General features: G+C 38.9%; 1 protein-coding gene across 1 annotated transcript; it reads right to left on the reverse strand.

Moving 5' to 3' along the window:
- Window positions 1-698: 698 nt before the first annotated feature.
- RAD21 (RAD21 cohesin complex component) lies at window positions 699-21,610 on the reverse strand. Its single transcript, XM_059865643.1, has 14 exons — window positions 21,467-21,610; window positions 15,458-15,631; window positions 13,987-14,116; window positions 11,777-11,876; window positions 10,660-10,766; window positions 9,555-9,758; window positions 8,912-9,037; window positions 8,596-8,718; window positions 6,742-6,965; window positions 6,229-6,388; window positions 5,760-5,911; window positions 4,929-5,078; window positions 4,393-4,476; window positions 699-2,494 (listed from the first exon to the last, which is right to left on the reverse strand). The coding sequence occupies exons 2-14, from the start codon at window positions 15,599-15,601 to the stop codon at window positions 2,303-2,305; spliced, it is 1,896 nt and encodes a 631-aa protein (XP_059721626.1). The 5' UTR covers window positions 15,602-15,631; window positions 21,467-21,610; the 3' UTR covers window positions 699-2,302.
- Between the last annotated feature and the right edge of the window lie 3,260 nt (window positions 21,611-24,870).

Here is a 24,870-nt window from a genome sequence, read left to right on the forward strand (position 1 = left end):
TTATTAGTCACTTTTCCAGTGCTGCACCTGCACACACACACACTTGGGCTGGCTCAGCACAGGCCAGCCTGTACCCCACAGGAATTACACATCCTGCCTACAGGAATTACAGCACACACGGGATGGGTCTGGCTGCCTCCACAGGTCTCTCAAAAGCAGGACAGTCCCTTGTGTGGAGGCCAGACTAAGCCAGCTCACTCGGCCTGTGTCAGTCAGAATTCACTGCCCCTCCATATATAAACTCTAGAGGTAACCAAGTGACTCCATGTGCTGCAGCCACAGGCTTGGATCCAAGAGTCTGGATGTACCAGGAGGAGCATGTAACTTCAGAGGCACTGACATACATGCAGAGGCAATTCCAGAAGCAAGGGAACAGCAGAGCTGAAAGAATCCAAGCTGGAAATGTTCTGGCATTCAGAAGGGACGGGCATGCAGATGAATCACATCTAATAGACAGTCTCCCATAATTTTCCTTTTCCTAAGACACACATGTCTAGCATAGAATCCTTGAACAAAAGCACAGTACAGCCAGTAGAGTAACACTCCTTCCTAATGGTAAGAATTCTATTTACATATTTGAGTTTAATCTTTTAAAGAGCTAAATCTTTCCATATCTAATACCAAAAAAGCCAATTTCTTAGTGCTCAGCCTCTCCTACATAAATGGGAGTTGTTCAAACAAGATACAGAGCTAATACATAACAGCTTATAACACAACTTTTATTAGAAAAGTTATACATAACAGCATCAACTATTTTCAAGAATATTAACTTTGAAAAGCAACAAAAACAGACTAAAAATGTGTAACAAGAAACTAATGACCTTTCTATAATTAAACATTCAAGTTATCTACAATGTCTCTTTTTACAAAGGAGAAAATTATGGTTTTACAGGCACATCATGTTGAAAATAAAGCTGCAGTAACTTTTTACAATTAACTTTTCCAAGGATTAGTAAAACATGGTCATCATGTAGTCTCAGAGTTTTTTAAACATTCACAAAATTTTACAGTTGAGTATACACTGAAATTTAAGAGTCCCAAAATTATTTCACAAAAGTGCCAACATTAAAACCAGAACCTTCACTGTGAATAATTTTGCCCTAAAAAAAGTTAAGACAGGTCTCCATAATCAACATATTCACATAATGTCTGGTGCTACGTGGTCTAACAGTAAAGCTTCATTCTCTAGAAATAAAAATCAAACCGGACTTCTTTCACAAAACTGATAAAATCTTTTGAATATGGGAGTGTACATTATCAGAAAAAATTGACACTAAAACCATAAATATATCCAAAGAGCCATTAATACACTACACAATTAAGTGGAATTGTGCCCATCTGCACTCTATATTCAAAGTCTGATGCCCTTTTGGTACAGGTGGTATCTGAATTTAGCAATTTTTCTTATTCTTACTGTCGGATGCTTGCTTAATAAAAAAATCAGATAATTTACAATCTAGAAGTCTGTTTTAAAAAGTCTGGAGTTTATATACAGCTCTAACAAACCTAAAGCATTATGATTTCTTAAATGGTTAAATGACATAACTAGTTTTCATTTGTCACTTATTAACAGTAATTAGCCATTATCAGTAGTGGACCATAACAAGGTGATAAGTGAAAAGGAATGTTTCATCTAAAACACTTCACATGTTCTGTCCTTTTATGTATCACATAGAGGAAGTGCTTTCCACAGACACTCGTTTCCCCTTAGCATCAAGGGCTACAAAAATCTGACTGCAAAAATGCAGTGACACAGCAAGCTGACATATCAGGCACTACCTTTCATATTGGCAGCTTTAAGAGACCCACGGTATGCACAAAGATATAGAGAAGGGGAGAAAAAACTACTACTATGAGAAGCAGACCGAACGTTTCAGATGAGTTTGGCAAAGTTTTTAATCAGACAAAAGGTTGGCCATTCAGATTTACTTGTATAGGTTAAAAATATCTCTACTGAATCAACTAGTCAAATTATTGAAAGACATTTTCATTGATACTCAACATCACATGCACCAATATTGCACACATCTGCTCTGAGCTGCTAAAACAATCTTTATCTGGGTGCTTGAGATGTCCGGTTTCTGCAGTTGGAACTCAAGTCACCCAACCCAGCCAGCAGTTTCACTAAAAATTTGAGTGGTAAAGTTAAAATACAAACCCCAAAATAATCCCAAGAGAAAACCAAGGACTTTATACAGACAATAAAATCTAAATTTTCTGCAATGGTCTTGTGGGCCCTACGGATGGGGCAATACACGCACGCACTGGTGAGAGGAGCGCTAGCTCTGCTCTAGGGAACCATTCAGATAATGTGAAACCTGGGACCAGGGGTGGCAATGATGTCACTGTAGGGCTCCTCCTGTGTCAGCTCTATAGCTTGCTGCTTTTTCAGTACCAGGAAACTGTAGAACTTTGCAGCTGCTTGTTTTCTATTCGTATTTCTGCACAGCTCAAGCAAACTGATAGATTCTGCTCCAGTCTTAGCAAGAGCTCTCTGAAAAACACAACATTGATACCACAAGTTAAATAGAGAACTACACAGAAACAACAATGTCTCTTGGCAAGATTCTGTTTGTTGTTAACCCCAGGACACAGAGGGATTTAGAAGAATAGGAACATACAACATGTACATGAAAATTTCTTTATGGATCTTAGCTAAATGAAACCTAGTAAGCTTCCCAGGGATGTGTGAAAAATCATTCTTTAATCTGCTGAATGTATTCCAGAAACACTGTTGTATAGCACAAGATTTTATTTCTGCAGCAATAGCTAACCAGTCTTTTTTGACTACAGGACAATTTTTTCTTAATAGGAATAAAATAAAGAAAAATCAAGCTTTATTTCTCAAAATAAATGTAATTCCAAAAATAATAAAGTAAAATTTCAAGAGCTAACATTCTTTAAAAGATGCCTAATTTCCCAAGGTGAAAGCCTGTTTATTTCTAAAACTCCTCTTAATACCCAAAGTCACTTTGAGAAAATCTAAGTCTTGGAAAGATTTAAAAAAAACCCCTAAAAACATCATGCTAATACATCTTTTTGCTGGCCAGGACAACAACTGAAGTGTTCAATTTAAAGCAGATCTGTCCGTCCTGCAATGAATTTCAACAAGATGAAAAGATATTTGGCTGGTAAACCAAATTATTTTATATGAATCAGACCTTAACTCCAAATCTCATTGCAGATTTCATGTTTCAGCCATCCAATGTGATGCTCTTTTGGGTACATGGAAGAAAAAACTGAAAAAAGCTAATTATGGCCAAAGAGAATTCTAAAGCTCTCTTCAGAAACTGTTATAAAACATTCAGAGAGGAAAACATTACACAACACTACCAACTCAACATCTGCATACTTTAAAATTAAAAAAGCTTTAAAATAATTTCTAATCAGGTGTGCTGATTTCGTTTGGGCCAGAGTTAATTTTCTTCACCACAGCTCACATGGTGTTGTTTTGCATCAAGTAGGCTGGAGGTGCACAAGGAGCTGGGAGGGAACACAGCCAGGACAGCTGACCCTAAATGGCCAAAAGGATAATCCATGCCATATGGCATCATGCTCTGCATTTAAAGCTGGGCAAGAGAAGAGGGGGGTGTGTGACCATTTGGGATGTGGCATTCAGTGACAGCCAAATCTCATGAGTTGCCAACATGTTTAAGGGAACAAAGGAGCTACAAACCAGGCTGAAAGGCCAAGGTAGTCCAAGAGTATGTGAAGGACAAACACAGAGACCGATAAGCAAAGGAGCAGTTTGCACTTCACTTCAGAGTGAACACTGTGGTGTTCAGTCATCGTATCAGAAAAAGCCTCTTTAGTTCCAGCAAGCAAGAATCCATCCTACAGACAGGTATGTCTGTGCAGACTGAATCCACATGCTAGACATCAGCCAAAGTCACTTTCCACAGTTGTTAAAGAGATTCAGCTTCTCATAGCATGAAAGTTTTCAAACTAGCCTAGACAGGAAGTAAACATCCTGTACAATGGTGTTATCCCTAGACTCTTATGAGGGTTTGCCTAAAGACACACAGCAAAAAGTCAGAGGCACTATGATTTCATCAAAAATACAGTCAGCTATTTTATAATTTAAATTTCTGGGAATCTTAGTTGCACATGGAGTGTGGACTTAAAGGCTGAAAAACATTTAGGTGAAAAATTTTAATTCAAATATTCTCTAATTAATAAGTGAATTATAAAAGTATAGATTTCATTTTAATACAATTATTTTATACTGATTTAACCAACTTACAGGCATTCTTCCCCCTCTAAGATAACTGGTATTTTAGGCTGTAACACCGACTGCACAGAAAGCTCTTTCTTGACATTTTAACTCAGCTCAAAAGCATCAGTGGACACACTCAAAAGCTACTTTAAGAGAAAGCAAATGATCATGTGTACCTGAAGGCCATGGAGCATTTGTTGAGTCCTCTTGTTCCATCTCCTTTCTTCTTGATCCTGATCACCCCCTGTGCCGTCTTCTTCCTGGAAGCAGGTGTAAAATAAAAGACATCAATGAAGTTTGTTACCATAGGATATTAAATACTGTAGCTAAAAGACAAATTATCCAGTTTGAAGACATGGCTGGTTTTCTTGCAAAAAGCTACTTTCATTAAGTAGCACAAGCTATTTAAAACAGATCACACCACTAAAGTTCAAAAGTTCTTATCTAATGCATCATAAACACATAGTGGTTTAATCCAGCCATGGGTGAGAACAAGGGAACACTAATTCAAAACAGAATGTATATGTAATTTAAAAAATTAAATAATATAAATATTATTAAATGGTTATGAAATAATTTAAGAATCACATTTCCAAGGGCCATTTATAAGGACAGACAAAAGAGTTATTTCTTATGCCTTTTACTGAATCCACAGTCAAACATTCATGCACTTCTGGGAAACACATAATCTGATTATACACAGAACTCTTACTTCTTCCTCCTCCTCTTCCTCTTTCTCCTTTTCCTTCTCCTTCTCTTTTTCTGGCAGAAGTTCTAGCTCTGGTATTAGCTGGCAGATGTTTTGGGGCTCCTCTGGAGGCATTTCTACAGGTGGTATTTCCAGCTGTTGTGATGGTTGATGCTTTAAGAGCACACAATACAGTTAAACAAACAGAATCATTTTGTCAGTTTTTACAATAGAACGATGGTGCTACAGACCAGTTTAATAAAATCCAAGTATATAATCTTAGCCATTTGTCAGGATTTTTCATTTTTGAAAACCAAAAACCAATTTTGTTTTGCTGTCCATATGTGTATTTTCAATCCTTTAGATTCTACTCAAACCAGAAATTATGACACCATTGTAAAGTATAAAGGCTTTCCAGTAACTTCACTTATGCCACTGATCTCAGTCATTGGATCAGCACATGCAAATTTAAAATCCCACATCACCAGATGCAATGCTATATGAACACACTTTAACTCACTGGAACTAGTCATCTTCAAAATATTAAAATGCTGTTCTCATCAATACAAACATGAAGGAATTAAAACACTGGTACCTAGCAATACACTAGACTCCTTGAAGGCTTTTACTGGAGGAAATAGTATAATTTCTGTATCCTACCAGCATTTTAAATGTTTCAGTAAGCTTCTCACCTAACAAAGGCACCAGAATGATACCCAGGGACAAATGTTCTGATACTACTACAGTGAATCTCAAAGGACCATAGAAAGCTAGGGCCTCAAATCTGTGTCATTTCCTACTCAAAGACACTGCTCACTTTTCATTCCCCATAAAAACTAGTAAAAGCTTACTCACAGGTAACACTGGCTCTGGTTCTACTTGCTGCAGTTTGCGTTTGACACCGGTCTGAGCTGGTGGGGGTGGCATAACCGACTCATCCAGGTTGGTTCTGCTGCCTTCCATCATTGACTCTTGCAAACGGCTCGGTTCTTCCAGAATAGGTTCATCTGTATTCCACAACAATCTTCTTTTAGATACTTAAGAATGGATTTTGGTACAGTTTCTAATAACAATCTACTATTATTTTAGAATTGAGCACTCTCTCAACAGCCTGCACTTTTAATCCACTGGTTCAAGCAATTCCTAAGCATCCCCTATTTCTAGGAAAAAAAAGTTATGTCAGAGATTGCATCACATCAAGCTAAACAACCATTACAAAGCTCATTGTTTCATACATAGTCTTTGATGACTTAATACAAAGCACAGATAAAAGAGGAAAAATATGTTCTGAGGGAAAGCAGAGCATCTTTGACAAGACACAAACCAATGACATCTCGTTGCTGCTGTTGCTGTTGCTGCTCCTCTCTGGGAACTTCTGGGTTTTCAAAGTCTTTAAGGAACTCATCAAGATTGTCAGCTTCTCCACCTTTCCTCCTCTTTCTCAGGTCTTCTGGTACCAGAGGTGTAAGACAGCGAGTAAAGAGCTACAAAGGAAACATTACATTATTCACTACTGCAGTTCTCAGTGCTCTTTTATTTCATTTTGGATTAAGTAATTCTGGCCTATCTTTCTTTCTCAGGTTTTAAGCTCCTCTCCAACAGTACTAACTTCTAAAAATTGATTTACCTTTGTAACTGATAACAGTAATGCTCAAAATATTTACCTTAGTCATTTTAACATTAATTACCTTAGTTATATTAATATTAATATAGTTTTTTTCTTCCAATTATGAATATTGCTATCACTATATCACTATTTATATGCTGACATTTGCTATACATGAAGCACAATTCTGAATATAGTCCATTTAAAAATGAACTTGCATAAAAACATTACCTTCAGTAGTCTGTTATTCCACAAAGGCTGTGCAGGCAGAGAGAAAAGCTTTTCAACTCCACCAGTTTCTTTCCACATCATCAATTTTTTAGTAGGAGGTGCCAAATCCAAAGTAGTAACAATATCAGAGTAGTCACTTAATTGGGCTCGAATAGTCTTGCTGTCCAGTTCTTTCACACTGTCCACAATCAGCTTTCTCTTCCTCTTTGCTTTGGTTTCTTTGACTGTTGAGATTTTTAGCAAGCAATGAAGGTTAGCTCAAACAGGTACCAAGCTGTAAAAGAATCCTGCAAGTTCTCTATAGGTCTTACCTGCCCATATATAAAGCTGCCTCAGGAATCTAAGGCAACACTAGCTTTGGGAGAAAGATTAAAAGATATGTACAGCATAAAACGTCAAATACTATGAAGGCTCTCCCATAACCTACAAATTCTTCTGCAAATTTAAATCTACCTAAGCCTCAATGCCCTCAGCTGCACATGCCTCTCTCTCCCATGGCTTGCTTGATAGGCTGGAGCAAACAGTGGCCACCAGGTTGAACAGAAGATTGAGCACCTCTCTTATGAAAAAGGCTAAGAGAATTGGTTTTGCTCAGCCTGGAGAAAAGGGAGCTTTGGGGTGACCTAATTGTGGCCTTCCAGTACCCGAAGGGAGCCTACAAGAAAAACGGAGGAGACTTTTACAAAGACATGTAGTGACAGGGTAAGGGGGATGGCTGCCACTGACAGAGAGTACATTCAGACTAGACATTGGGAAGAAGTTCTCTACTGTGAGTGTGGTGAGGCACTGAAACAGGTTGCTCAGAGGAGCTGTGGATGCCCCATCCCTGTCAGTGTTCAAGGCCAGGCTGTATGGAGCTCTGAGCAACCTGATCTAGTGGTAGGTGTCCCTGCTCATGGCAAGAGAGTTGGAACTAGATTCATGATTCCTTCCAATCCCAGCCATTCTATGACTCTAATCACAGATTTAAAATACCACACCCACTTTTTCCCCTAAGCCCTACCTGAGCTTTGGTAGAGTTAATGTGGGTGGTTATTTTAACTGTAAACTTCTGACCCTGTTCTAGGATAACACGACTGTGCTCACAGCCTGGTACTCTGCAGCAGACCCTGAAGCTCTGGTAAATGCTGTCTTTGCTGGACCAGCAGATGAGCTGGTCCCTGCTGCCAGCCCACCACAAGAGGGCAGTGCCAGGGCTCTCCCACTGGCCAAGCACAGAATCAGGGCCTGGAGTTCAGTCTAAAAGCACAGGACAAGCTACTTTCTTTCCAGATATTATTTTTTTAATAAAGCAGGGGTCAGTATATAATGAGACAAACATAGTATTAGTTAAAATAAGCAAGTTTCTTGCATTAAAGAAAAAGATAAGGAAAATCCCTACTTAGTAGAAATTCAAATACCAAGGTGCACCTCCTGAAATCAGCAATTCATTAAAGTTACAAATCACTAGAACAGCACTGATTCTCAGTGCAAACAGTCAGTCCTGCCCTTCAAACACAGCGTATCAAGAACTGTGCTGCACTACAGATACCATATTAGAATCAAAGACATGCTGAGCTCCATTTCAACTCAGTGCATTTTAACTAGCATGTTTATCTAAAGCTACAGTATCATGCTGTTATGTGCACTGACTGCCGAAACTACAAACTAGTATTCTCTGACACCATCCATGTAAGCTACCTCTGGAAGGTACTGGAGGGCTACTAATAGAATAAATGGAATTCAGTACTTGATCCCTAGTTTCTCTCCCAAGTGAGAAGCAGAGTCAGCAGCAGTGCTAGACATTAATTTCCACTCCATCAAGGTAAGGTGGTCTCTGACAAACTGCACAATACTCCCCAATAGCTCACTCACCAGTTATGTCAATAGGCTCCAGAGCAAAAGCTTCCTCTTCATTGGGAACGAGCGTTGTCTGGTCAGTCATGGTTGGTAAAGGCTCCACTGGATCGACCGAGTCCGGGCTGTCTGGGCCCCCCACTGCCAGTGACAACAAGAACCTTGCACTAGGTCAAAACATTAACAGGCTCTGCTACCCCTCCCATCCCCACCTCCACACCTTCAGGTGGCTTCCCACACTTCATACTTTTGAACTTAAAATGCTTTTAAGGAATTAGAATCCAAACTACATGAGTTGAAAGTAACTCTAGGTCTGGTCCTAGATCATACTCACTTGATACATTATCATCATCATCCATATCATCGTGGGGAGGCTGCTCTGGCATCATTACTCCACTTTCTGAGAGTGCAGGTGGGTCATCAAAAATACCACCATCATTATTACTAAGAAGTTTGTCATCTGAAGAAACCATATGAAACAATCAGTTCTGCATCCACAAATTTATGAAATAAGTACAGACAAATTTACAAAGAAGTACAGACAAGTTTATTACAACACAGATGAAGACAGTGCAAAAGTTAGAAAGTACTTTCAATGCTGACATAGAAGAAAGTAGCTGTGCTCTTTCAAAGAGCATTTCAGCTCTAATTCTGAGCTTACAGATAACATTTATTACAATAGACTTGCCACATATTTGCATCTTACATCTAATTTTTTAAATATGCCAACACTTAATATGCTGCGAGTCATCTAAACTGCTGTAGTACTCACAAACGAGAATATATGCTCAGTGCACATACACACACACATACACACACATATATATATATATACATACACACACACAGTGAGTATAAATACTCACTGTACAAGGCAAAACTTTTACAGGATCTGGCAACAAAGGAAACAACTTATCCAAGAACTAATTAATTAAGGCAGGAAGTAGAATAGAGGAAAACAAATTTCTCAAACTTACCCAATATTCCACCATCATTTCCTTCCCCAAAATTATCATCTTTGTATTGGTCTTCATATTCCAGGTGATTAGATTTCTCATTGAGGTGACTGGTGCTCTGTTCAGGTTCCAGGAGGAGGTTAGAAGCACTAGTGCTCACCAGCATGTCATCCTCAAATGCACTACCTTCTCTCATCATCTCACGATCATCCATCCCAAAGTCACCTGCAAGAATACAATTGCACTGCTCTAAGTGCTAAAAAATTCAAGATGCAAGAGACCTACCTAACTGATCAACAAGGCCCATATGTAAGACCAAACTTCAATTCAATTAATCCTATTTGCAGAGTTAATGACAAGATGTAAGGAATTGTGACCAGCAATACCATAGCAAAAAATACTGTTCAAACAATTATAAAAATAACTATCTCCTTTTCAAGCATTTTATTATACTTATTTGACTTGATATTAGCAAGATCCTACTAAACTTTATCTGCACAGAAACCAAAGAATTCAATGGAATTCAAAGACATTGTGCCTTATGCCTCAAGGCTGGGCTTCAATTACAGGGAACAAACCAATACCCAGTCAACACCATTTTTAGATTATTCTTTCAAAACCATTACTGAATTATGGTTTACAATACTGTAGCTTAGGAACCAGACATTCAAATAAAACTGTCTTTTGGTTTTGATTCAGATGTTAGATTACTGTCCATGAAAAGATATCTAAAGTAGCAAACTTGTCACCAGTGACTGATTCAGCTTTTAAAATGTCCCAATGGTTTCTGACTGAGAATATGCTTATGATTAAAGGAACAGCTCACTTCATATTCACATCACATTTTGAAAATTATAATTGTCACAGTACTTCAATGATTAACTTGACTGAATATTCTTCAGCTTTTCTTTCTGCCTATTCTAGGCAGCTAGAAGTTTGCTGAGCATTAGAGGACAGACTTTCTGGAAAAATTGACATGAACAAGCTAAAAATTAAACATACAAAACCACAGCATGTTTGATCTAATTTGTTTAGAATTCATTGGGCATTCCACAGTAATTGCAAAACCATACCTTACAATAACTGAAATTAGCTAGTAACACATAACAACACATGAGATCTTTACCAAAGTCATTATCCTGAAGGATACTGATGTTGCCTACTTCTTCTCTCATTGTAATTTCTTCCACTCTACTCTGGTTCAAACTGAACTGCTGAGCCACATCAATATCACTTAAACAAACAGAAAGCAATTATTAAAAATCTCATTAAAAAACAAAGAACAGATAAAGCCTGCTGAAATAAACATGACATTATTCAGTAAAAAACAATTTTCCATTCAAGTCCATTATTAAAAAAAAAGGTGAACAATGAATAGAAACTACTACTTAAAACACTGAGACCATTAATGGTTCAAACCTATCATCCAAATTGCATCAGCTTCTGGGAAATGTATCAGTAACCTCTCTTACTCCTTGCTGTGCTGGGATTACTAATTTCAAAGGCCAAATTAACAATTAAGAAAAACCTTCCACCCCTTCAACTTCAAAACCTATTAATATAGTTTATCAAACACTGTATTTTGCACCACTACCAAGTTAACACCCTTTGTGGTGTATTAAGGTACATTTCTTATAAATACACAGAAATCTTTTGTAGTTTCAAATTAGTATATACTTGGAATTTAAACTAAATTGAACACTGAGTAAGCTGGATTCTAAAAACTCTGTTATGAATAACTCAAATTAAAATTAAAAAGACTCATATTAAAAAAATAAAATAATAAAAACCATCAGTTTTTTAAAGATTAAGACCTATTCAGATTGTATATGTGTTATATGTAAAAGTAACCCATAAGTATTAAGATGTTTTAAGAATTAAAAGTGCCACTTTAAAAGGTCACCAACATCCCCATAAAACTGATCTTGTCCATCTTAAGGATGTATGTAATGTAGGGTGCCTTGCACAGAAGAAAAAGAAAGTTTTAATAGGTATCTGAGTTTTTGAAAAGCTCCTGGAAGAACAGATTTAACTTCAGTTAAAGTCAATGCTACTATGAACTTAAAATCAACACAAAAAATGACTGTAAACTTCCTTATCAGTATATAAAAAAGACCTTAGAATAGAAGCTACCTATAGGCTATTTTTTTACACTCAGCAATGAGTTAGCTGTTTAAAATCAGGTTCTCCTCAACTAAAACCAATTCTCATTGTCATGGAAATAGAAAAAAACCCAAGCTTACTCTAGATCAGGGAGTGGTTGGTCAAAATCGTGAAACTCCTCAGGTAAGGTAATAGCATTATAAGCAGCCTCTCTGTTTTCCTCAGGCAAATCAACAACTCCTGCAAGGAAGAACACCCAGACATGAGTTCCCATTCCTTACAAGCACAGCATTTTTCACCGTGCCATTAGTGTTTTCTCTCTGCATGGGCCTACTGTCTTTAAAATTGCTGAAATGAACTGATGCTGAGATACCTACAAAAAACCTTAGATAATGGCAGTAAGTGAAATTCAAACTAAATTCAAAACAAATATCCTCAAGCCTTTGCACTGTCTGTATAAAGTAATGTTTGTGTAGCACTATGTACAGCTGTGCAGCCAACACAGGCATCATATATTTCACAGCACTACAGGTACCTGCTCCAAAATAATTTTACCATGATCCATGGTATGAGCTGCAGGGTTCTACATTGCAGTGGCAGCACAGTGTGACTACTTTGCTACTGGTCCTTTATTCAGTTCCATCAGCTCCAGAAGTCCTGGAACAGATCTGATTGCACTTGGGGCTCACTAACTCATAGGCTTCTGCACATAAAAGAGCTGTATTACCAAAACCACACACATACCTTTTCTTATCCTCCAGAGATGCTTACTCTTATTCAGCAGGCATTCTCAGAGCATGAATATCAGATTGGGCATCACAAAACCAGTGCCAGCAGTTGGTCCCTCTGTTTTATTCAAAGTCTTAAAAGGTCAGGGCACTTGAAAGTGCATGGGAAATGCAGGTTCAATTCCTTCTGTAACTTGCAGAAGATTTGAGCTCTATGCTCTGCCTTCTGACCCAGACATACAACACAGGCAATTCTGAGGTACAGATACTTCAGAAACACTCTGCTCACTGTGCTCCCCTCTGCAATGAATAATCAAAGAACCACTGTCCATAGAGACCAGGAACAAGCATGAGTCTGTAGCTTACTCATCATGGTACTTGACTAGGAATGAAGACATCTAGTCCATCCTTTCAGGGCTGTTCAGTATTTTTACTTGTCTGCTGCTTAAAATGAAACATGTAAATGATTCTCAGAACAGAAAGACTCAATGCCTAAGGCAGAAAGCTGATAAACTGAAAATAAAGACCAGTGAGTGCCTCAGCTTCTGTCAGGCCAGCATGCCACTTTTTGTACACCTTAAGGTGCTTCACCTTTGACATGCACTCTGTTAGAAGAGGGAAAATAGACTGCCTTGTGATATTAAAATTATATTCTTATTATAATCCAGGTAAGTTAAACACAGTAATAAACAAAAAATTAGCAACAATCAACAAATTGCCACTGAAAGCTACGTAAAATTCAGTACTTGAATTCAGTGCCTGAATCACAACCTGTAGATCAGGAAATGAAGATAAAGGCATTACATACCTTAACTTTTCTCAAGTAAATGCCGCACTGGCTTTCAAGAGTTGCCTTTTTAAAAAACTAAAAGTCTCCCTCAAGTCCAGCTTTTAAATCTATTGCACTCACTAACTTAAAAAGGTGGAATATGATTTATCAGCTGGGAGCATCCAGCAGCATCACTGCCACAGCTACACTTCAGCTGAGAAAAAGTTCCCCACTCCAAAATTAAAGAAAACTATCTATAAAGACTTGAAAGAATGAAAGCCAAATAATTATATTAATATGGCACCCCATTTTAATGGAAAATATTTAGGTAAGCAACTACAGAGTGGGAAATTATGTTGCAAAGATACAAAAGGAAAGCTATCTTTGATGCCAACATTACAGTCCACATTATTTTCAGAAACTATAATGTGAAAGTGGTAAAAAACCAGCTTACTTTCACGTTTCTTTTATAACTCATAGCAAAAGAATCCTGATCCTTGATGGAAACCAGTCCCCTTCTGTGCTTCTATTCAGTGGGGCACTGGCCTTTTTCAGACAGAAGGTAAAAACCATGCAGTGTATTTCCATTTAACATCATACACCAGCCACAGCCAAAACTCTAAGTGGGATTTTACTGAATCAGCATTGATAAGAGAAGTTTTTGTTCAGAATTCAGTTAAAAGATGTTTTTCAGCAGACAACTCAGTCAGCCAGCCAGCTGCAATAATTACTTCGCCTATAACCTAGACCTTTATGTAATTATACAGACATAAGAAGGCAGAATTGTATGCCTTCTTAATAAATACATTTATCAATGTAGCTTTTCAGAGAGCACTTAGATAAAGACAGATACCTGGACGAAAAGCCATCTTAATCTTAATGAAAGCCTCATTACAGTCTGCAAGAAGATATTTTGCTTTCCTGTGGTAGATTCTAACAACGCCTAGTAAAAGATGTCCTGAGGTTCGAAGTGCCATCTTCACCTAAAAACACATTGCACAATCAGTGAATTAGATGTATCCTCAGTATTCCCTTAAATGACACCTCAGTCAGCTTTACATGAATTTTCTCAATAAAATCAAATGTCCAAAACAAGTATAAAAATCAGCAGAAATCTGAAGTAACAAAGAATGTAAAGTCCACAGTTTGAGATGATACCCCATTATGTTATTTATGGATGACCTAGCAAATATCACTAAATTAATAGCAGCTCACTCCAGGAATTCCCAACCACTGCTCTGTCAAGTTAAAAAATAAGTGACAAAGCCTACTTTTAGCATATCTTTTCTACACCTTTGCTACTTCAATTGTGGAAAAAGTGAAAAATCCAAAGGTTGGGCAGCGATTTGATTAAGTAAAACCTGGTTAAAAACTATTAGCTACCTCTCTATGTTCTGTCCTGAAGTGAGAAACAGTGGAAGATGTGGAGTGCCCATAAACAAGCACTGCCACAGTAAAACAATTTTAAGTTCCTTTCCTCTTCAATCTCACTGCTTTACTGGGTAATGAAGTATCTACTTTGGGAACATAAAACTGAAAAAAAGTAATTCACAGAAGGATTCTTTTTTAAGTATGTTAGGCTGAAAGAGCATGAAATTTGTGTTGAATGGTACATGGAATAATTATCTCACAGAAAGAGTAAGCTATACAGGATTTAACATCAACCTAAGAATTCAAGATTTTCATTTCCTCCAACATCTTTTTAAAATTTCAGCTAATGAACTGTTACACACAAAGTTAAATATATGAAGTGCCTATTAGTTTCTCCTTTCTCTAAAAGAATGCTCCAGCTCAGTAGTGAGGCTATGAACATTATCTTCTTCCTAAATCCTTCTAGAAGTGATAATGAAACAAATCATTATTCTAGAAGAGTAAGCATCTCTGTGATTGTACAATACACTTTCTGCTTACACTTAGCAGTTCTTCTAAAATTCAGAGTAGCACTATAAAAACTGTTAACATTCGTATCAACCAAAATAAAAGATATAAGTAAGTTTTCTTTTGTTTTCAAGTAGCTGCTTTTTTAATAAGACATTGCCATCTGTAAAGTGACAAAAGTCACAACTTGTACCATCAGTTCTAAGATGAACAATTTCATTGTCATGAGTAGTAGAGGGGAAGAAAAACATGTAAAAACATCTAGCTACTTAAAATTTCCTCCCATTTCACAACAGAGTAATATTTCACATCCAGACAGACCTTTTCACCTTTTAAAATAGCAACATTAAGAACTTTATTTGCTTCAGTGACCCAAACAGTAATTACCACCTGTACAGCCAAGTTCTTTTCACTACAAGGTCACAATGACAGTGTAAACCAGATACCTTTGGGGAAATGATGCTCTCCACGCTGCTCTCCAGATTACATTCAAACACATGGGCTTTGGTCAGCTTCTTATCCCAGTGGGCCGCCAGCCAGATTTTGGCCAGCGGCCCACGTTTGCTCAGGACAAAGTGGGCATAAAACATGGTCCCAGATGTCTAAAACAAAGTGCAAACCTGTAAAGAGAAAGGCAAGTATTTCTTTCCACATCTTTAATTTTATGAGGAACATCCTTGTAAATACCCCCCTTATCCTCAGAAGAAGTACACATTTGATTTTTAACCACTGAGGTCAGACTATTTATTTAATATGTTTAAGAAGCCAACACTTACAAATGGTATCCATGTAATAGCATATTACATGGATAATGTAATGTATTGTAATGGATAATGTAATGTATTTATTACAGAAGAATTACAAAGCAGAAATAACACCCACTAACAGCCACATATACAACTTTTACCATCCCTCAAGAAAACAATCTTGAATCTTTTTAACTTTAAGGTAATAATACCAAACTCTCCTAATGCAAAGAAGCACATCTCAGTTTTCACTCCACAGTAGTTTTCTATGACTTCCACTTCTTTCTGCTTTTAGTTCAGTAGCTACTACTCTACTATACCAGTATATATTGTACATTGTTCCAGCAAAAGATTCACCTATATAAAATATATAGCCCTAAATCTTTTTGTACTTCAGCGTAATTTCCTTCCTAAACAGGAAGCACAATCGTGTCTTCCATTTCTGAACAGACCATTCTCCATTTCATATTTTTTAAATCAAGTGTTGATAAAAGTGGTGAGAAAACTGACTGCATTATTCCAAACTTTAAGATTCCACTTTCTTTCTCCTTCACCAGAAAAAAACCTCCCATTCTTATCTATTTATCTAGTAATTACTTTGTTACAACTAATAAGATACCACCACATCAAACCATGGGGAATCACACCAGCAGGATGCCTTATGATCTAAACATGCCACTTCCATGCATGAGGTAAAGATATGATTCAGTTAACTACAAGTAGAGGAAAAGTAAAGTTTGCTTTAAAAAAGTAGAAGAATCTCCACAAAGAGTTTTTCCAATAGTTTCTAAAACCCAAAAATATGAATCAAAAGAAAAGAACAGAAAAAGCACGAGTGCATTTCAATTTTTACCTCCTCTACACCTACAGAAAAACTGCCAGAAGAAGCACAGCAAGTCACAATTGATACTGTTCAGAATTTAAGTACAAGGGCAAGAGAAGCTCTGACATAACTGATTCAGTGGAAATGAAGCCAACCTCTACACATCTGGATAATAAATGAAAAAATGTACATCTCAAAGTCAAGTCCAAGAACTTTTTTTTTCCATTTTGAGAGCTGCATAACAGAACTGATTATCAAGCTACTCTCTTAATGACAGATTGGCCACGAATTTCATCTATGACCACAACAGTGGAGAGCATTTAAAGGAAATAAAGGCCATGTTCAGCCTAAACTCAAATTAACTCAGTATACAAAATTAAAACTACTCTTAGGAGTGAAGTTAATAGCTTTTAGACATCATAAAGCTGCAAATTGACAAACAAGTTAAAATGCCATTTTTACTTGTTGAGATTGTGTGAGGGCTAAGGACTGCACTACAAAAGATGGGCATGAGCAAGTTTTTCCAGGAAGCACAATGAAATAAATTTTGGATAAACATTATCTAAAGGAAGGTATTATACTTTTTTTCCCCCAGGATATTTTGAAAGACACCACGCTGTCTTAAGGCCAGCAGACAATTTAATCCTTGCATATTTTTGAAGGCCTCAGTATTTTTGTATATGCAGAGACATAACTTTGCAGCACAGCATTTTGACATCTTGAATTGCTACCACAACCATGCAACAGTAAGCTTGTAATTACCCTTGAACATGAGGAATAGGGGAGAACACAAACATAGAGTAAACAAAACCACTTGTATTAATCCATTAAATGCATTCAACAACAGTTGCAAAATAATGTACTTTGATTAGTGGAGTTTGGCACAATTATTAAAACAGATAACATGGATTTCACAAAACTTCAAACATACAGTTAATTGAAAACATACTTAAGTTTCCTGTTAAATGTGAAACTCACTATTTGGACAACTTGGACAAAATCAATTTATCTATCACTCTAAATCTGTTTCTCTTCATCCATCACTGAAGCCTTGCCATACTGAAATATACACGAAGGGAAACAAGTGACAATCAGACTACAGATAGTTTTAAAATGTGTTTCAATCTGAACTGTTATTAACAAATAAGGATTCTCTTGCCTAAAGCAGTAATTTCTTGTCACATGAGTCCCTGCCACTTCCAGATTCCAGCAGATGCTCTGCTCTGCATGGCAATAACTGGGTTACAGCAACTGTACAAAGCCCACCTTTACAGTTCACCTGTTTAGCACCTCAGCTCTTCGAAGCGAGCCCCAAAGGCTGCTCCTGCTTTCTCCAGATTTTGTCTTTCTTTTCAGATACTCCCTTTTCTGCATTTCAGGCTTTTTGTCTGATCTTTAATTCATAGCACAGTATGTTGATGCAGCGGCATAGAGGGAGAAATAGATTTTCTGCCATAATTTGAGACTGGGACGAATGTTAAAGGAACCAAGAGTTTCTACAAGTGGCAGAGTGCTCAGGCAGACACATTGAATATATCATTGGCAAGCAACTCCTAAGAATCCACAAAAGAAAAAGTGTGGCTGATGGCTCTTAAAAAGCTTACAACTGTCAGTTTTTGAAATTGACTGGCTATGAAACAGGACCATAAAACTTGTTCTGAGAACTTTTTGGCATTTTTCTGTTTTGCTTGCATTCCTCTAAGGCAAAAACAGTATAGACACACACAAGGCCAGGTAGGACCAATACCTGATCTTGCCAAATCAACCTTTCAAAATACCTGCAACTTTATTGCCATTAACTTTGAATTTGCTTCAATGTGCCACAACTGTCCTCAGGTTTTCTTTGTCTAACTTGGTCAACAACTGCACAATTTAAAAAATCTCCTTTACTCTATGCTCTTCACTGTACTTCTACACACAAAGCAAGTGAAATGTAAAGCAGAACTAACACAATACTGGCTATACACAGGGTCTGATCCAGAATGTGCCTGTTTCACCCTCTCATCTGAGACTCTGGTATTTGCTCCTTCCAAAGTAACAGTAAGAAAATTTGGTAGATGGTGTAACTATGGGCTTCATCTCAACCCTCAACTCACATATATTTCATTTTAAAATCCTTCTTCTGATTAGAACAGCTAACTGTCTAACCCCTGAAGAGCACACTGGCATAGTTAGTCCTATTCTTCCAAGGCATGCAGAAAGGTGCTTAATGAACTAAGAGCTGACAATAGGCAGAACATTCAGCATATTTTTATTTGACTGTGGTTCACTTTAGCTCTCTAAACCCACTCATCAGCCGCTCTCCCTACGTTAGTTCGTGTACACACACCAGTCCATAACTAAAGTTCAGTCTTCTATTTTTTTACTGTCACCTACTTTTGTTCCTTGTAAAGCTAGTCCAAAACCACAGTCACACATGGATGAGTAGACAAATTCCACACTACAGTTTAAGAAATCAGCCAGTCATTTTAATTAATTTGTCCTTATGCTATCCTTCAATTTCTCTTCTCTGCTGGTTTTTCCCCACCTGCATAATCTCCTCCTAAGCTGTTTCTGCCTTGCTTTGGGGAAGGCTGAGATCACCCTGAGTACCTGCATCAGTCTGAGCTGGGCCTACCAGACTTCAGGAGTTCAGAAGAACTACCCCGACCCTGAAACTGTTCTTTGAATTCTTCAACTAACTCATAACCCTTCCCTCTCCAATCCTTCTTACATCAGTGAACTTCCCATGTGTGGGCACCTACTAATGCTGCCTCCCTGGCAGGTTTTGGTACCACACTGAACATCTGGTGCCACTGAAACAAAAAAAATCATCACAAACTCCACTAACATCACCTTACAGCTCCAGGCCTCTTTTTGCCACCTTATCTGATATCCACCCTTCAACCACCTTTATAATTGTCTGGTTAATCCACATTTATCTGAATTTTAATGTATTTCTTTGTGCCACCTGCAGCTTTACTAAAGCTCACTGTCAAGTCACCTTAATTCCTTATGTCTAAATATTCAGTTATTGAAAAAGATAAAAATGAACTAGTTCAACTTTACATATCTTTGGTAAATATGTACAACATTTTCCCTCTGTCTCTGGGTCTTGTTTCTTGCATCAACAATTTGTCAGAAATTCTATGGCAGAGGTTGCACTACCAGGTCTATTAATTACTCAAACCATACCACTCTGTTAAAGGAACTGCATTTACTGTTCTCCAATTACAATATACTACACACCTACATAATCAGATAGAATCAGCACCCCACTAGGGTTACTAATTCAAAAGGCAGATCACTCACAAGTACCGTACAGAGCTGGAAATTACTGAACCCTCTGAACACCGTCGTCCTCCTCCCTCGATTCCACATTCCCACCTAACCCTGAGCAGGTATCCTGCCCTTGCCCCTAAACTCAGAATGCTCAACCAGTAGAAAATAAATCTTATTAATTTAAGGCTCTGTCTCCATTATCCCAATCTATTTTGTGCAATTCCAGATCTAATTCAAACTAATAACTGCATAAACCATGTACTAACACAATATTTTAAAGGTATGCAAGTTGAACATTGCTTATATTACTTCATCTTTTGCAGTTATTTCTCTGCACTGTTCATCCAAAGAGCCCAAACATAAAAAACTTTTTAACACTTTACGTTTAAGAAGTTAAACTGATGTGGTAACTAAAACAAATTCTCTAATTTCTGTGGGAAATCCCACAGTATAAGCAAGACATGATTAATTTGTGTGGTAATTTAAGTTTATTGTAGGTCTCAGTAGCTTTTTGCTCCTCCTTTTATTACCCCTATCACACCTACTTCCTCTCTAGTTAAAACTTTAGATGAATGGGCCTTGCTTTCCCAAATTTTGTAAAATGTCTAATATTTACAAATGAACCTTCATAAAATAAAACAGAAGCCTGGCCCCAATAATGCTTTGATGTTCCCCGGTTTTAATAATGAGTTTTACTGAGTAGAAGATTAACGAAAGTGTGCTTATCACCCACATTTGCACAATGTGGGCCTAAACGGTAACTCCTCCAAATTTACAGTAGTTTCTTTATGCGTCTGATTTTAAAGAAAATGGCATTTTCATTGAAAATAGTTTAAGTCACAGTGACCCCAAGTTTCCTTTGTTATTGATAAAAAAACCGCCCTGTTATATTTAATAGAAGCGATCAGGATCAGAGAAATCTTAAAAACGAGAGCAAGATTTCTAACAGTGTCCGTAAGAGCAAGATCCTGGTTCTTCAAAAGGTTCTTCATTTTTAAAGGGCCCGTTTATTTGCAGCTAAACAGCCACAGTGTCCAGAAGGTAGCTGACTGCCACTAGAGCGGCTGTGAGAACATTCAGTACCCGGCCCCATCCATGGCAGAAGGAAAACTGCACTCAAAACCAGAAGACTGGCAAATGGAACTTTGCTCCTGTCCCTCTCCCCAGACCGCAGCAGCCTCGCTGTCCGTTTAGCGAGCCACAGCCAGGGCTGTTCCACCGCGGCGGCCCCCGGGCCTCCCCGCGGCTGCCCCGCGACCCGGCTCTCCCCGGGGAAGGTCCCAGGGGCTCCGCGCGTCTGGCCGCTCCAGGAGCACGGACCCCGCTCCCCACGGGCTCTGCCCGTGTCGCCGCCAGGCCGCGCTCAGGGCCCCGCTGCGCCGGCCTCGCCTCAGATCGCCCCGGACACCGGGCCCCGCGCAGGGTCCCGGGGCGGCCCTGCCCTTCCCGGGGAGCCCCAGGTGTTGCGGGGCACCAGGGAGGCCTTCCCCGCCGGGAGGGTTCGGCCGAAAAGCGGCTCCGAGCCCGAGCATGACGGCAGCACCCCGAGAGCGGGGCTGCAGCTGGGCCCCGCCGGGCCCCTTCGGGCGCCGGCAGTGACCGCGGCAGCCGGAGCCACTCCTTACCCTGCTCCGGGCCCGGGGACCGCTCGCTGCTCCTGCCGAGCCGAGCCGAGCCGGGCCGGGCCGAGCCCGCGCCGAGTCAAGCGGTGCCGAACCGAACCGAAGCTGAGCCGAAGCGGAGCCGGGCCGAGCCGAGTGAAGCCGAAGTGGAGCCGAGCGGAGCCGAGCCGCTCGCTCAAGCAAACAAGATGGCGGCCGCGGTCCTTCCTGCGCGCGAACGCGCCGTTCAAACCGCAGGATGTTTACGGTCAAATTCCCCCCCGACAACCGGCCCCGGCCCCGCCACTGCGCCTGCGCGCGGCCCCTGGTGGCGGGGCGGAGCCGCGGGAGTGACGAACGGCCGCTGAGTGACAGCGGCGCGCGGGGGGCGGGGCCTCGGCGGGGGCGCGGCTGGGCTGTGAGGGCGCCCCGCCCCCGCTCGGCCCGACGCCGGCTCTGCGATCCTGGGTCTAAAACGTGTGGAAGAATCGCTCTCTTCTTTCACAGCCCGGCCCCCGGCTTGTTTCTTCCTGGTCCCTGCAGCTCCCCCCTGCTGCCGGGGCGCTGCAGGTGTTTGTGCTGTGGGGTAGTTTGTTGTCAAGGGGAACAACTGCGGGCGTCGCTCACCTTCTTTGTTTATACCAATTTGATTTCGACTGTATATAGAGAGGTTTTATTGGTCCTAATTTACTGATTTATGATGGCCACGTTTAATGTAATGGAGGGGGAAGTATGGCTACAACAGGACTCTAAACAGAAGGAGTCAATCACTATGTAAAAACAATGGAAAGGGAAAACAAGGACTGCTTTGGGAAACAGGGATTTTTCTGGTGTCTCCCAGGCATTACGAAGTCTAATGCTATGAGTACTTACCATACTGGATGAACACCAAACAGCCTTTGGCCCAAAAAGACATTCAAAAGAATGTCAAAGACATTCAAAAGAAATTCAAAAACCTAAAAAAACCCCTTTCAAATAACCTCTTCTAGTGCAATGGATCATCAGTTTACAAAGATAATGTCAGAATACCGAGAAAATCTGCCGACTGAGAGTTTAAGGAGTATTACTGCTATATGTGACATTCAGTTAATATATCTTAAGGGATGATAACACCAGCAAATAATATGTAAAAACATGCACGTTCAGTCTCCTGGTTCTCTTTCCTTAGATTCAATTTTGAAGATTTCAGCATTCATTTACGTTCATAATGTCTCACTAGAATCTTTATTCAGAATAAACATTGATTCTCTGTATGTCCCGCATGGATTTCTGCCAGGTGTAGTAATATGTCAAGGTTTTTCTTCTGCAAGAAAACATTTGCTGTGTCACTACTCTCCTGTTTGTCATGGTCCCTACTGTTTGAGCAAGCAGTTCTTTCTATAAAGGACATCCTTTTTGAGAGCAAAACTGGGAAGTTCTAGTTAAATTTTTGGTAATACCTACCATGTAGTTAAAAGCATTAGGCTTATATATAGGTCCAGTCTTTTCCAGATTACTCTCTGTGGTCGGTTTTCAATTTTTCCAAAGTTTAGTTTCCAGTTTTTCCATTCTTTGTTATTACAGGGCTTTAAATGTACATACTTCAAAGAAGCAAATATATGCAAATCCCAGAGAGTTGATAGTCTAAATTTGGCTCAGTTTAAATCTAAAGGATTTGAATTGTTATCACATCTGTTTCTCATGGCAGTATGTGACTACTGCGAAGATCAGCCAGTAATCTTGTCCTATAATTTATTCTTGAATGTATTTTAAAATAATGCCAGTCTAATTTAATATTATTTATTTTTTCCAAAGTCTATTCAATTTGATATTTTTATGTTTCATCTAAAAGGAATGCTTCCTTCCATCAAAATTTAAAATCAAGACAATTCATTTGCATGGTTTAACATTAAGGTTAATTGCCTGATATTAAAATGTTTCATTTGTACTCTGGACATAAATGCACTTCATGAACAAATTGGTATTTAAACTTCAGGATAATGTTCAGATATTCTGCTAATAATTAAAGCAACTACAGTACAGTAAATAAGGAAAATCAAAATACAGTGTGTGTTAGAACTTCTGTCCATTGAGTTCCATCCACTGACCTATCAATTTTAAAACTCTAGAAATAAGTTTTCTTTATTATTAGTAATACATTAAATTACCACATCGCTCTTTCAAATGTTTGTGATTAAGTCAAATATTTTTCAACCTTTTGCACTTAGGTTCTCATGAAGATCAATTCTTAAAAAAAAAAAAAAATAAAATTCTCCATTACTAACTTTGTTTGCAGTTTTGGGTTTTTTTTTTAACTCAGCTTGGAGAGTGCTCTGAATGCCCTGGCCTGAGACAGACACTGTAACTGATCTTCCTGTCCCCATTTTTTTTCTCAAGAGCTGCCACAGGCGCTGATTTGTATGCGGCACTCTGTACTTTGCTAAATTTCTCCTCAGGCTCTGCTCAGACACGTGCATTCCAGATGGTACTTAAAAAAGCAACTTTGTGACTAGGATGTACACTCTTGCTAACATATAGCAGATCACATTTTGCAGTGACATTTAGGAAGAAACTGAGGCAAGAAGCCTATTTTTGTTTTCAGCTTTGGTCAAGTGCTTCTGTCAGGCAATCATAAATTGGCAAGTGCAGAACAACTTTGTTCATATATAATTTTCTCTTAGGAGAAAGGACAACATGTTTTCATTACTTTGGATTAACTGAACTAATCATTTTTCCCTGACAAACATTCTCCCTTGAAATTTGAGATCCAAATCCGCTCTTGAGTCGCACACCCATCCGCCAGTTCCTTCCAATCTAAGCTGCTTTGCCCAATCACTTCCAAGTATTGGCAACAATAAATTGGTTTTTGAACCATCAAACAAGAAATTCAGAATAGTCACAGTCACACTTCTCCCATGTGAAGTAGAAGGAAAAATACCATAACTTGTGCTTTGATTAGATCCTGTGTACTCTAAAAACTTCAGCATTGCAAGGCAGATAATCCAGTGTTGGTCCAGTATGTTGGGACCTTGTCTGAGGAACAATTTCAGCCTCTGTTTACAGCAAGTCAGCTTTGCTGCAGGTGTACAGAAGAGCCAGGGGTCCTGGAAAGGGACCTGCTATGCAAGTGCATATGGACAGAAGTTTTTAATTGTAAGCCATGACTGCCCTTAGGTCATCCATAGGCGAAATGGTTTCTGAAAGTGGCATTCAAATATACCACAAAATCACCATGGTACTCTGTTCTGAGCATTAGATAGGCATTTAAATACAAATATTTGCACTCTGGCTGGTAGTTTAGACTCTTGATTTCAGTGTGGGCCACCTGCCACAGATCCCATGTGAAGTGCATAAAAACTGAGAATAACTGAAAACACTGATTTCTTACCACTTGGCCCTTAGTTCTCAATACAGCCTTTTACCAAAAGCTACAAGCAAAAAGGGTTTAT

Source organism: Haemorhous mexicanus, chromosome 1, assembly GCF_027477595.1.
Source record: "Haemorhous mexicanus isolate bHaeMex1 chromosome 1, bHaeMex1.pri, whole genome shotgun sequence".
NCBI lineage: Eukaryota > Metazoa > Chordata > Aves > Passeriformes > Fringillidae > Haemorhous > Haemorhous mexicanus.

Excerpts from the sequence above, each read along its gene's own strand:
- RAD21 (XM_059865643.1), bottom strand. The coding sequence starts at position 15,601 with ATGTTTTATGCCCACTTTGTCCTGAGCAAACGTGGGCCGCTGGCCAAA. Across the intron at positions 8,719-8,911 it reads TGATGATGATAATGTATCAA|TGGGGGGCCCAGACAGCCCG; the intron begins GTGAGTATGATC and ends TGTCACTGGCAG. Across the intron at positions 6,966-8,595 it reads GGAGCCTATTGACATAACTG|TCAAAGAAACCAAAGCAAAG; the intron begins GTGAGTGAGCTA and ends AAATCTCAACAG.